General features: G+C 41.1%; 1 protein-coding gene and 1 long non-coding RNA gene across 4 annotated transcripts in view; both read right to left on the bottom strand.

Annotated features, from left to right (window-relative positions):
- FXR1 (FMR1 autosomal homolog 1) overlaps window positions 1-3,518 on the bottom strand; it is a 34,091-nt gene extending 30,573 nt beyond the window's left edge. Inside the window, exon 1 of one of the 3 annotated variants that reach the window (XM_053951694.1) lies at window positions 3,372-3,518. In XM_053951694.1, coding sequence (XP_053807669.1) covers window positions 3,372-3,422 — 51 coding nt within the window. In that variant the 5' untranslated portion in view covers window positions 3,423-3,518. The remainder of the gene's footprint in view (window positions 1-3,371) is intronic. The other 2 variants (XM_053951693.1, XM_053951695.1) reach the window with 2 other exon arrangements.
- A 2,299-nt stretch (window positions 3,519-5,817) lies between these two features.
- The window catches only part of LOC128793238 (uncharacterized), a 53,060-nt gene continuing 44,100 nt past the window's right edge, over window positions 5,818-14,777 (bottom strand). The window contains exon 6 of the long non-coding RNA XR_008432704.1: window positions 5,818-5,978. This is a non-coding gene — a long non-coding RNA (uncharacterized LOC128793238). The remainder of the gene's footprint in view (window positions 5,979-14,777) is intronic.

The raw sequence follows: 14,777 nt of genomic DNA, 5'->3' as shown, positions 1-14,777 counted from the left end.
TTTTTGTCTTGTTCTTCCAAGACCCTCCACAACTGGCAGGTCCAGAAGAAATGGCACAAATGGAAATATGGGAATTTCTGTATGAATGTCAGGAAACTGTTTTTTCTGACATTCCAGGCAGAGTTCCTCTCTGACTGTGAGAGTGACTAAGCAGAAGCACAGGTTGTAGGTTGTAGAGGAGGCTGTAGAGTTTCCATCCTCCATCCTCAGAGATACTCAAAAGCCATCTGGACATGGGCAACTGGCTCTAGGTGGCCCCACCTGAGCAGAGGTGTGGACCACGTTGTCTGCCAGCCTCAGCCATTGATTCTGTCAATTACTTCATCATCTTAATGACAGTCAACCATCATCCTGAAAACACTGCAGGCAGGCCAAGACAAGGCTGGGAGCATACAGCTTTCACTCTCTTCAACACATTCAGAAACCAAAGAAGTCCAGGTATTTTGACCATTCCATACATAAAAAAAGTCTATTCTAATGTCCCAAAGACAAAAGCTTTCCTGCCATCTAGTTCTCACCTAGAAAGTATTAACTTTTCCACTCTCAGGAAGCCCTCATAGCACATTTAATATACACAAACCCATAACCAGTAGTCTTCAGCAACCCTGTCTGTTCTCCCCTGTTCCACAGCACAAGCCCCCCCCATTTTTCAGAAGCCCACAACCATTTCAAGCCCTATCAGCTCCATCTGATCTCCGAAGACAATGGGTGCACAAAATTATGATATATGCAAAGTCTTCCAAGCTGCAGGAAGTGGCTAAACACTGGCTCTGCTGTGTAATGGTTGAGAACCTGGCATAAAATATACAGCAAATGCTGTCCTGTTCTCCAGATTATATTACTTCTTTAAAGCAAATGTAAAAAAAAAAAGAAACCACAAATTAGTTTGGTGATTTAGATACACAAGTTTAAAATTAGATAATAATATGCACTTATAATTTTTTTCAATTACCTTGGGATTTACCATAACTGCCCACAGGTACATGAAAACTCAAAATGCTTTTTATGATGCATGAATTTTAATAAAGAATATTAATTTTCCATACTAATATATTGCAACTATATAATGTATACATATCATGTATGGTCTTCCTGCACTTAGGAAGAATTCCCTGTTAAAACTGAAGAGCAATTATTAGTGGAACTAAAGAAATTTTATAATAAAGAGTACCATTTACCATGGTCATACCTCTAATAAGTACTGAAAACTTGCTCCAACAGATTTAACCACTACATTTGTTCTACTGCAGCTAAGCTGCAGATCATAGTAACAACTTCTTAAAAGAAAATCTCTCATGATATTGTTTATATAATTATTTTGGTTTTTCTCTCTGTTGACATAGCAGCATCTTTCTGATCTCATTTATCTGGGGTTATGCTGTGCTAATTAATCCAAATTCAGGCTGTTCTAAAGGCAAACCTCAAATCTCATCCCATCTTACAAATTCTGCTTTTTCTCTTCTGAAAACTTTTGCCACCTTCCATGGAGTGTCACACAGCTTAGAAAAGATGAGCCTCTTGTCATTATCTTGCAATGATCAGTGCTACTGATGCCCAAAATAGGACACTTCCTAAAAGAGACTGACACACTGCTTTGCTTTAGGTGACTTTAAACAGCAAGTGACCTAGGAGTGTTACCTAGTTCCAAAAGAAATGCAAAACCTCTGCCTTCTTCAAAAGTAAGACTCACAAAATGGAGTCACTGACACACACACTTCACTGCATTTAGCTCACAAGAATAATCTTTTAAAATTGTATTTGTTTGAATGTTTTTGTTCAGGTCTGGGTCTTTATGGGGGTTTTTTTTTCCCCCCCTCCACATTAACAGTGGATTACTCTGAGTTGGGGTTTTGATCACTGTGCATCCAATCATTCTAACCTGCCTTCATCCACCATCTTCATCACTGGACTTAATCCCGACTTCACTGATCTCAAAGCCATTATGCCATTTTTAATTAAAACTTCTGCTTTTTTAAGTCACTGTTCACAGGGCTAAAATATATGATGGTGCTAATCCAAGGCTGATAATTCTCTCTGGTTTAGGAGGAGATGCCATCCTTGCAGATTTTAAATCGGGCTTATTGTAGCATATTCTGCGCACACAGATCCCTTCAGTCCAAAAATTCAGCACACCTCATATTCCCATGTGTCTGACATTCCTTTTAAGCAGAAGAGCAAATGATTCATCATTTGGAAAGTTGTCCAAGATCACAAGGTATAAAGTGGAAAGCTAAGAAAAGTGTTTTCAAATTCTGGGCTTTTTAATGCTCAGGGAAAAAAAAAAAATCAATTCTATTTAGGAGCATCCTGTTCTGGACACAAATGATTCTGATGTGAGTTTCTGTGGGATATTTCAGGTTCAACAAAAAAAAAATATCCACTGTATAAAATTTATTATCTACTCCTTTTGGTAAAAAATTCAGAGGGTTCCCTACTAGGGATGCAGTTTATGCCACTGCATTCCTTCCTCATAAGGGTATCTCCCATCTGTCTTGGCCAGCTGAAAGAACTAACTCCTGAAGTCAGCTGGTTACAATCCCTTACACCCAACTGCCTCTGCATACTGTACAGTCACCACATGATTCCCAAGCCAAATCCACAGCTGCACACAGGAAATTCTGAAGGGGGGAGGGGGAATCGAAAGGGCCAGCCCCACACCAAGTGCAGTATTGCCCGTGCAATGCCACTCCGTGCATGTGGTAAGGCACAATAGCTAAAGAGAGTCCCGAGATTAAATCCTCCCAGAACACAGCCACACTGCGTGCTCACAATACTGGCTGGAATCAGCTCTTCTGGAGAGGAAGACAGGAGCCTACTGCCATAAAAAGAGCTGGGATTCTTAAACATCTGAAGCCAGGCTTAGGGGAAAATGACTGACAGGCAACAGCTGAGAGTATTCTGCATTGATCCTGTACCATCCTGACATTCCAGGGAGGGTGATGGTGAAGGAAGATTTCTGAAGGCATAAATAAACTCGAAAGCCTTAAAAAAATTATTTAAAATCTTTTAAAATCATTATTATCGCCCCGGTTCACCCCATCCCACCCAAAAGCCCTTGCATCTTCCAACACCAATCCCCCCACACGCCCACCCGCCCTTCCCGAAACGAAGGCTCAGGGAATCCCCGCGCCGCGCATCTGCTCCCCCCGGCCCCGCCAGCCCTCTGCCTTCCCCACACACGAACCTCCCCTGCGCGCAGCCCTCACCAGCCTCGTCACCGCCGCCCCCCCGCCGCCGCCGCCCCGCTCCATCCCCGCGCCCCCGGCCCCGCACCCCCCGCACCTTCCCCGCTCACCGTCCCCTCCCCCGCAGCCCTTCGGCCCCGGCCCCGCCGGGCGCGGAGCCGCCCGCGCCGCCCCCGCCGCCGGTACCTTGTAGAAGGCCCCGTTGGAGCCGCGCACTTCCACCGTCAGCTCCTCCATGTTGGGGCCGCAAAGGACGCCGGGACGAGCTTCTAGAAACTGTCACCGCGGGGGGAGCGCGCGGCGCCCGCCCCCTCCGCCCCCCGCCCGCCGGGCCGCGCCTCCGGCCCCTCCTGCTGCTCCGGGAGGGCCGGCACCGCCGGAGCGGAGCGGGGCGGGGCGGGCGCTGCGGGGAGGGCTCCCCGCCGCCGGCCGAGCGGGGCGGTCCCTGCGGGAAAGGCTCCCGGGAAGGGCTCCCCGCCGTTATCTCCCCGCCCGCCGGCGCGGGGCTGAGGGGGGAGCGCGGGGCGCGGGTGCGGCCGCGTGAGGGGGGCGGCGGGCGCTGCGTGCGGAGACAATGCGGTGCGGGCCCGATGCGGGGCGGGCCGCGCTTTGCAATGAACGCCGCTCAAAAGGCCGCGCCCGAGGGGGCACCTTCGGCTCCTGAGCCGCCGCCCGGGGCGGTTAAGATGGTGCTCGACGTGCAGCGCCCGCCTCGGCTTTGTCCCTCACGGAACGCCGGCCCCAGGGCGGCCGCCCTGCCCCGCCCTGCTCGCACCCCGCCCGGGCTGCCCTGCCTGCCTTCCCCGTGTGCTGCTGCCGACAGAAACAATAAAAAATAAAAGCTGCCTATGATGTGTCGGCCCTCACCACACACTGGGGAGCGAATTGTGCTGTGAGCTAGATGCTCGCATAAGCTTAGTCACGCAGAGCCTGATGAACGGCCTGTACCTATGCCAAATCCATGTGTTTTTGCAATAGCTTTAAATATAGAACCATAGAATCATTTGGGTTGGAAGAGGCCTTTAAGATAATGAAATTCAACCATGAACCCAGCACTACCACTGCAACCCCTAAACCGCATCACCCAATGCCACATCCAAGTACCTCTTAAACACCTCCAGGGATGGTGACCACCTCCTTGGAGCACTACTCCAATGCCTGACCATTCTAACTGTGACATTTTTTTCCAGTATCTAATCTGAATCTCAGCCCAAGGCCATTTCAATAGCAATGCTTTCAAATGCTCTTTCTGCTGATCTTTCCCATTGGGCATCAGACTCAAATGGCCAGGAGTCCATGATGATATTTTACCCATCAGATGTTTTCATTTTTAGTTTCTTCATGTTAATCTTGCTTTTGTGCCAGTTGTAACCATGTCTGTCGGATGGGCAAGGATTTTGGACAAAAAAGACCAAAAAGTATTGAGAAATCTGGCTACTGGGTAAGGAGGTGCAAATGCTCAAAATGTTCAAAGAATGTGCAGTGGTGGCACTTGGGGCCGTGGTTTGGTGCTGAACAAGGCCGTGCTGGGTTGATGGCTGGACCTGATGATCTTGGAGGTCTTTTTCAACCTCAGGGTTTCTATGGTTCTGTGATCCTCATGTGCCATAACTGAAGGAAAGATACAGGTCCAACAGCATGAACATTTTTTTCCCATGCCGTGTGCATGAATATTCCTAATCTTGAACAATATTTCACATGCATTTTGGAGGATACCTTTTATTCTAAATTTTGTTCTAATCTTTATAAATTATCCATGATTTATTCTGTGTATGGTGCCAAGGCCACACATGGGCAAGAGAGCCCTTCTGAAGAAAGATGCCTCCTTTCCTGGCGGCAGAGGCCACTCAGGATTTTCCAGGATAAAGGAACAAGATAATATGAAGCAAACAGTTGTGCTATAAAAATTCTATGCCAAAAGTTTTCATTGCCCCACAATTGAATAGACTGACGTTCATTTATTTGGCTACCAAGACAGAGTTTCAATGTAAAATGTAAAAAATGGTGTCTGGGGTTAAAAAAAACCAAACAACAAACCAGAAATAAACTATCCATGACCTGCTGTCCTTAGAAAAAAAAAATAGGATGTGGTAAAAAAAACCCAAAAAACTATTCCAGAACTGCATGAGGTGCCTGGGTGTCCACATTTGCAGAACTGGGGGACACTTCTGGGCTTTAATGATAATGAAGACTGGCTTGAGCAAATGCAATCTGCATCTGAATTTGCCTGATAAAGTTTGTTTTTCTGGAAGTGTGAGGATGATAGTGGTTAAAGGGACAGGGTTGTTTACATTTAATTTCGAGGCAGACTGCTGTGCCTGGGTTAAATGGGGGTAGAAAAAGGCTTTAGCAGGTTGTGGGCCATAATAATTTGCAGCACATCAGCCAGAAGAATGTAGATGATGAATCTGTTCTAAGTTTAGTTTTCACTGAATGTGAATTATGAGTAACTACCAAATTAAATTGCTTTAAACATTGCTGAAATAAGAAAAGGGAGGATCCAGATTCAAGAGCTCAAGAATTCCACTGATAAGTGCTACTTAATTTTTTTTTTTAATGAGACTTTGTAAGGTTTCATTTTCGTTTCATTTTTTTGTTTCATTTTGCAACACCCACAGTGAAACTGCCACTTTCATTTCCTAGAGCTGCTGTGGTCCAGGAGATACTTTGTGTAACTCTGGTTGAACCATTCTCTGTCCTCTCTGAAAACTCCACAGCTCAGGAGGCAGAGCAAGCTGCATCATGCCAGAAGGACACTAAGTCAGAAGTTGCAGGATCCTGGTCCTGGGGACCCTTGGTTGGAAAGAGCAGAAAAAGGGTTCCCTTATTTGAGTGAGCAAAATGAAGGGTGAAGAATAAGCACTGAAGGATTAGGATGTTGTCTTCAAATACATCAAAGCACACAGAGGGGATAATGATCCATGAGACACTGAGGCTGTAAAAGACAGAAACATTACTAGCAAAAGGAATTCCCAAAAGGTATAGACTGACCATTAATCGACTTAGTCTGGAAAGAAGTTTACAGTGGAGGGTTGAAGAAATTTCAGGAACAGCCTGTCAGAATGAATTAATGAAAATTAGTAACTCCTGCCTACTTTATTTAGGATGGAAAAAGCATTTATGATGATGCTATAGCATTAGCAATATAAACCAAATTTTCAAGAGAGAAAACTTTGCAGGCATTGATTTCAACAAATAAACAACCAACCCACACTCCTATCCTTCCAAATGCCATTTTCTAAAATTCAGGAAGTATGTGGACATATTAGAGAGGGTCCAGGAAAAAGCCATAAAACCATTGAAAACTCACAGTGAAACAGTATCATAGCAGAGTTTTCATATTTTGAAATAGTGACTTTTTGTCCAAAATCTGCTATTATCCAGGTAGGGAAAATATACAGGCCTTTTTAGATTCCTATCACTATCAATTCTTAAATCAATATTGAGTATGCTCTAGTTCATACAAGAATTCATGGAATCATCTGTGTAACTGAAGGTCACAATGGAATTGTCATTCAGGGACCGTCTGACATAAGACTCTGTTAATGTTTACCTCAGCCAAAAGTGGAAAAATTTTAGCTGTTTTCAAAGACTTGGGCAAGAGTGAAATCAACACTGAAATCAACAACATAACTGTTTAGAATAGTGGTCTCTTAAAGTAAGATTAGTTGTGAAAAAATGTACACATTGATATTCCTCTTATGCTACTGGTAGGCTGAAAATTTGTTTGAAAAAAATGTTGTAGTTTTAAACTATCAGTTATTTTGCTGCCAAATAACTTGAGTGCCTTTTCTGATACAGAAAAAGGGGCATTTCTCTGTTTTTCTGAGCACATTTCCTACCTCTCTGTAAAATAAAAACCCAGAACCATCCTACCTTAGGATATTTTGTTAAAAAATATAGGCAAAACCTAAGGTGAATTAAATTCAGACTTGCGCTCTCACAATGTAACAACCTGGGTCTTACATTCCATTCAGGGAAGGGAAGTGCTGACACTTAGCAACTCATGCCATAAAAATCAAAATAATGATAAAAAATTAATCTAGCTTCACCTTTAAGTGGGTAAAAACATTTTTGGTTCCATTGCTCATTCTGAAATTTTGGCAGAAGGCTGATGACTATGAGAGGTATCCATCCACAGACTTCCAACCTTAGCAGAAGCTTAGGAAATAGGGAGCATGCTCTGTAAATTATTATGCATCATTAATTCTTAGTGGAGACAAACAACACAGGTAGATATTTGAAAGATATAAGATCATATTGGCCTCATGTCTTACCAAATGACAAAACCACATTCCAACTCAGCAGAAGTCTTGGAGGAGTTATTTTGAAAAGTTACCTGCTTCCAAGTTTGCTCATTTATGTGTATCTTTTCTTTGTTCTACAAATTGTACTTGGGTGGCAGAAAGAAGTCTGTGAAATTTGTAAAATTACTTCCAGTAAACCTGTGCAAGTAGAACAGGTGGTAGAACACTGGTATAAAAACATATGGCCTTGATACAGATCATCCTGTTGGGCTTGATAAAGGGCCTGTAGTTGTAGAAAACTCCTTTAGAAAAGCTTGTGTTTTGATTTGATTTGTTTTGTTTTATACTTCACTGTGATTTTTGCCCTATTTGAATACTGAGCTGAAGAAGGGTCTCTACCATTTCCCATTAGCCTTTCACAACTGCATTCCTGACCTTTTCCAGTGAATGAATTTTTGTCTGGAGGTTTGCTGAACCCCCCATCCGTGTCCAGCCACATCTGCAAGTGCTGTAAGCAGACACCACTTCTGAAAATAGGACCCACAAAAAGTGTTGCTAAGTGAGTGTATGTAAAAACACTTTTGTGCAGTTCAGTTTTAAGCCCTTTGTCTGGTATGGAAATTGGAGAAAGAATAAATCATAGGTGTCCCTATTATTGTAAATGAACTTTTGCAGTCATTTACCTTTAAAGGGAAAAACCTCTGGACCCAATTTATTTTTTGTGTATTATAGCTGATAGCACTCACATTTATCACATTTGTCTAGACAAAATGAATTTAAAATGATTTGCAGGCTTAGGGTTAAAAATCTATATTTAGAAGGATAAAAAGTGTTAAGAACCCATAGAATGCAGTAGGTATTTGCTAGTGTATTCTACTTCCTGTTACTGCAGTCTAAAAAAGAAAAAGTCACTGAGCTGATTAAATTATATAAGGAAGGCATCAAGAACCAATATTAAAAATGATTTTGATTACAGTGTGTTTTTATGCTGAAGTAATGATGAGCAATATCATTCAGGTTTAATTTGTTCAAAGTCCACAAGATAATGTGCATAGTCAGAAAAAGAAAAAAATATACATCCAGGCAACAGACTACTATGTGAAAGTAATTTAATGCTGAATGACCATATATGAACCTTGTTCTTTCACACTGGTGAATTTCTGCCTTACCATTGCTTTACTGGTCTTCCCATTTTTGTCAGTAGCAGCACTGCAGCACAGCACAGCAGCAGGAAAGTAAGGAAAATGAATTGAAAAGTTTGATGTCATTCTAAAAGCAACAAGAAGCACTAGACAATGCCTGCTGTAAACCCAATATTCATCCTGGCACCGTGCAAAGAAACTGCAGAATCATTTCACTGAAATTTTAATGAACTCCAATGAGAACACTGCTGTTTAATGGACTCTGTGCAATGAGTGGGAGCTTATCCACGCAAAATCCAACTTTTCATGGGGTTGGCTTGGTTTGCTGATTTTCATTATCACTTTGCATCTGCTTCTTCTGAATGCTGGTGTGGATGCAGCTGGTCCAAACTAACCTTGTGCCTGATTTTTTCCAAGCCAGGAAGTAAATGCAGTGAGCTCCAGAGGGACCTTGGTACTCCTCTGCAGTTGTGGTGATGTAATGATGTGGGAAAACCTGCCATAGAATTAACTTCAGGTGTCCAAGCACAGTAGTTCTTGTCTACAAGTGTTAGGAGTTATATCCTTTAAATCACTCTTGCCACCCACAAAAACCCAAATAATTTCTGTCTTCTGAATACTTTTAGTGGAAACCAGGAGAGGAAAGTAATGTTTTTCTTTATAACTGATCCACTTTTGGTCCTTGTTTGGTTCTCAGGCAAGTCCAGACTACCTTTGTTTTGACTTGACACCTGCATCAACTTTTAGTGTCAGTGTCATGTAAAGAGATATTTGCATTTCTAGTGTGGGACTGGACCCAGAGCAGGGTTTCAGGTAATATAGGTTTATGTTATATGATTTGCAATCACCAAAATGTGCAGGTTCTCAGTATTTGTATTTCATTTCTTAAATTCAGGACTTGCTCTAAAGAAGAGGCAATGAAGCCCTGAGCAAAATTTGTGAGACAGGGTGGACAGTGGGCATGTTGCTTCCATAAATACATGATCTGAGGTACAGAAATTTAGTGCTGCAGGGCATGAAAACACAAAACATTAGCACTTAAACAAAGGTGTACCTGAAGTAGCAAAGGGATGCACATCAATCCCAATGAAGAAATGGAGTTTGGAAGAGAGAGGAAAGCACTTGGAGGTAGGAAGAAGTTAGCAATGCATCTGTGTGAAACTCAGCAAACAAACTGAAAAACTCATATATTTTCCTAGAGGATTACCTGATATAATCTAAAGCACAAAATTATTCATTTCAAAAGGAGATCAGTTGTTATCTCAAGGCACTCTGCTGTTGAGAGTTCTGAAAGCAGGTTTCTGTCTTGACACACTCTAATTTTTGAAGGCTCTGATACAGCAAAGTACTTAGCTGTTTTATTTAGCATCTAAATGGAAAAGATATAAGAATGACTTAATAGTTGGCTTAATCTGTGCTCTTCTGGAAAGGAAGGAGTTGAGAAGAAAGTTTTCTTCAAATTTGTTGGCACAACAATAATGTAAAGCATTCTGTGTACATATATTTTCTGGTTTCTCTGAAAAGTCTCATCTGTAGAGCAGCAGATATATATCATAAGTATACATATAAATTACATATGTATGTATTTGTTGTATGTTTGTCATTATGTGCATATGTAAAGAAACTGATGATAAATACAGAGCCTGGGTCTCCCAGGAATAAAGATAAGCATTTTACAAACAAAGCAATAGAATGTTGATATGTCAGTGTTGGGATCTCATCATCAGTTGCTCTCCCAATATGGATTGCATTCAGCTCCCTCAAAAAAAACAGAGGAACCTTTCCTATTACTTTAGTCATAGGCATTGATTTAAGAAATTAAATACTCAGAGTAAGAGATTAAATATGCACAGTTTGGTGATTGCAAGAAGTAGCTGGTAACTCACATCATACAAATCTAGGTTCCCTCAAACCCATCTGTGCTGGTAGATAGATAGGGTGAGGCAGTATGGAACAGAAATTAACTCAGTGAAGGGAGTTATCAAGAAGTTCAAATGTTTCCTGTGGCTTCTGTAAATGCTCTTTCAACTGAGGTGACCTTCTTCTGGTACGTGTGTTGCAGTTGTATCACAGATGCCATTGAAGAGGGTGGGATAAAATCTGGACTCTTGCCGTTTTCTTTTTTCCATCTTTCTAAAAATACCATTCCATTAATAGCATAGTGTTTTCCCAGACTGCCTGTCTGTTGAGATGAAAAGGGGAACTCATTAAGCTTCTTTGGTGATAAAATAGACAGTTCTGATAAATACAGCAAAACTGACCATTCTTTTGATCTTATCAGTAAAATTATTGCATGAGTGCTCAGGATGTCATGCCTTCTGGCATGCTTCCACATCCTTTTTTCAGTTGTTTGATCCCCTGATGCCAAATGCTGTTGGCTGTCTGGCATATTAGACGCTGCAGCACGTGATTTCACCAGTGATTTGTTGCCATAGGCTCATCAGCTGAGCCTGAAGAGCTGAGGTTGCTTTGACCTGCTCTTACCACAGCTGTATGTGCCTGCTTGTTTTGTTCTGTCTCAGTGGAGTGATGTGTCCAGACCTGGACTTTTCCTGCTGGATTTTGGAAGGGAATTCCTCTGTTCAACATTTAAAATGCTGCTTTAGACAGTGGCTTATTGCAACTACATTAGATGTGTCAAATGGAGGGGCTGACGGGGATTAGTGCAAAAGGATGAAGTATGCATGAAAAGAAACAAGAAGGAGAAAAATGAAAAATCAAGAATAGAGGGAAAAGAACAACAGAAGAAAGAAAAGTTCAAACAACAGTGGAAGAAAAGTTCCAAATTCAGGCTTTCATGAAAAAGGATTTGATGAATGAAAAAGATGAGGTAAGAGAGGAGGCTAGACGAGTGATAGATGAGGGAAATCAGGAGAGAAAGAACAATTCTGGGGAATACATGAAAATACATGATGGTCACTTGTGATATTCCCATGCTTTTACTCACTAAAAAAAGAATGGTAGAAGAGATGGTTGCAAACATCAACAATAGAGACCCATAAGATTAATTCATATCCAACATAATGGTAACTGGTATTTTGAACATCCAAGTTCAAATCTACTTTTTGCTGTCCTGGGGCAGGAATTGGCTTGCAGTTCTTTCACTCTCTGAACTGTATGCCCATGTCTGTAGATCCCAGTCAATGCCACATCCCATCATGACTCTGGAATAAGCTGGAATGAAGTGGTATTTGCATGGGAAGAGGTGCAGCCCTGTAATGTGGTGTTGCACCCAAGGTAAAATTCTCCACCTCTCAGTTGGGTCTTTCACCTCTGAGGGGCACTGAAGCACAGACACAGTGTTTGGCATCCTTGTGTGTTAGTGTGAAGTGTAATTCCAGATTTTGCTGTTTCACTTCCCAGAAATACTTTAGTGCTCACAAAGGTACAGAGCATATGACAACAACTATTTAGAAATTGTTACATACTGATAACGATCACAAATACAACTGTTCTTCCAGTATAAAATAAAAGCATGCTTATCCAAATCAGTTTACTGGAATGGAAGATTCAAAAAAAATTAAAAATATCCACATAAAAATTTACATGACAAGGGTTTTAAAAATGTAACATTTTCATCATTAAATGACATTTTATTTTAAAGTGACATATGTTTTCTAAATGTGTGACAATAAAACTTGACATCTTGGCTAACCATACTTGTTCCTCTAAGAAAATAAAGTCTCTAAATTCCACACTCCAGAGCAATTTAGATCTCCTTAGAGATCACAGTTTGAACTACAAATGCAATAAGGGCTGCATCCTGCTGTAACTGAAATCTTTCCTAAGTCTACTTCTGCTTTTCAATCTCTCTAATTTTTCATTAGATCAAGAGTCACACATTTTTGTTGGCAGTAAAGCAATTCCAATTTGAACTGCCTTCTGTCTTCAATAGGAAATTTCCCAAAGTACAGAAATAAAAATGTAAAACTTTGCTGTGTTTCATTACTTTCATTCTTTTGAACATTGCTGCTCTGAAAGCTCTGTGTGAAATTATTAGAAGACGGGTTTTGAAATGCTTGTGAAAGTAGATGCATATATGGGACTCAAAGGGCCTTATTTAAAAAAGAAATTTGCCAGTTACCCAGATCTCTGGTTGGTTATGCCCATTCAAGGATACAGAATCCATCATTCCTATGATTATTTTTACATCTGAACTTTTTTTTTTTAATGCTAGATAGACTTGAAACTTTCAGGGTCATTTGCCCAGCATGTAGTTGAATGTCCTGTGCTATAGATTCCAATTAGCAAGACCATGTTCAATGGTCCTACACCACCAATGCTGTCTAACTGCTTTCCACTTGGCTTTATATGTTTCTTCTTTGTTGCAGCTGCAACCAGGTCTATCTACCCTTTGATAGAAAAATTTCAATTACCCCAGGGAGAAGCTTTTAGCTTTATTAAGCATTGAAGTCTACACATTTGTTCTTCTGTTGAAGAGCAGTTCAAAAGGAGATTTTCTGAGGAAGTAATCTGATAAATTAGGATAAATCTTGTGGACTTTCACTGCTAATGTTTTTTTCCCGTAGTCTGAGCCTAAGATTCTGCCAACTCAATGTACAGTTAAGCATTTCTTTAACACTTTTAGCCCCTGACAGATGTTTCTTATACTTCACAAGTAAATGGCTCTTCAGTGTTTTTTGAGACTGCTGTGCTCTCAGCATAAAATTGATGGCACAGAAGGCTGGAGAGCTGTGCTCCAGCCTTGATAGACAGTGACAGAAAACTGTTCCCATCTGGTGGCTTTGTGTTGGCCTCCGAGTAAACGAATGGTTTCCTTTCTGAGATGATGGGTGTCAACTGGCAGCTCCTGGTTGCCAGGAGTGACCTGGGTTATCTCAGGAGGAGCGAGGCCTGCACACAGCAGGGCTCTGGTCTGCCCTCGCTTTGCTGCTGTTGGCCTCCCAGGGGACGGGGGTGGCCAAGTGACGTGGAGGAAAGCTGGCAATAACACTGATGTAAGATACATCTCTCTGGAGATGAAAAAAGGAGCTGCTCTTCCTAATGCTGTTGGTCTTGTGGTTTGCCTCCTTGGTGGGCTCATTTACACAAGTAAATAAAGCTGTCATTTATGCTTTTTAATGTTTGAGAATTCCACAAAAGTTTCACGTCTCTGGTTAGAAATCAAATCTCTTATTATTGTCTCCATCTTGCAAATTAATTTATTATTGCATTTGAAGTCCTAAATGCCTCTTGAGAGAGCTGAACATAGAGCCTAACAATCTGCCCATAAAGAGCAAACATGACTTACACATTTAAAGAAGATAATCTTTCAGTTGTATGGAAATCCTGTCACTCTTGCTTTTCTGTTTAAGCTTTATATAATAAAGCCTTTCTCGCTGTTTTCAGAAAAGTTTTGGTTCTTGCTCACTCATCCCTGTTCTGTGAGGCAGAAGAAAATGATACTTTAAATCAAGACTGCATAAAGGGGCACACAACTAAATGAAATTAATATCACCAAATTAGAAGACTAGAGTTCTTGGAGGAAAGAAATTTTTATAAAAATCCTAAAGAGAGAATAGGGAGGAAAAAAAAAATATTGAGAGAGTTCTTTAAACACACAATCCCACCTAAGTCTGAAGCTACAATGTGCTTTTTGGAGCACCATTAAGTTACAGCCACTATCAGTTTCAAACACAGGTAGTAGAATTTACATAAGCAAACCTCATTTAGCTAAATACTACCCCATAAATATACATATTATAATCTCTTATTAATACACAAAATTATATTGTCATAATACATCAAAATACTACTAGTGGGGATTTTGGGTTAATTATCACTCCTCAATTCTGTGCATCCATCATAAGGCCAACATGCCACCTAAATCTACATTCCAAGACACACACATCCTCCCCTGTCCCTCAGGACTTTGTCAGCAACTCAACCAACAACCAATACTCCCACTGAAACCAAAACAAAATTGTATAAGAAAGAAAAGAAAATCCCCAAACTGTTTGCTCTCTCTTAGGAAAACACCATTTCATGGTGCAATAAAGATATTAAGACTGGGGCAAAATAATTAAGATTACTGAAATTAATTCTATATCAAAGTCTACAGAAGGACTCCTGTTGACATCAAAGCTTTGTCTTCTCTTTGATAATGAGATTACACTTCATACTTGATTTTCTCCATATTCTTCTGTATAGAGTAGATGTACTGCCACTGTCTGTTAATGATTCTGCACAAAATTCAAACTGTT

Source organism: Vidua chalybeata, chromosome 10, assembly GCF_026979565.1.
Source record: "Vidua chalybeata isolate OUT-0048 chromosome 10, bVidCha1 merged haplotype, whole genome shotgun sequence".
Taxonomy (NCBI): Eukaryota; Metazoa; Chordata; class Aves; order Passeriformes; family Viduidae; genus Vidua; species Vidua chalybeata.
Note: the sequence above shows the minus strand (reverse complement) of the source record. Positions and strands in the feature narration are given on the sequence as shown.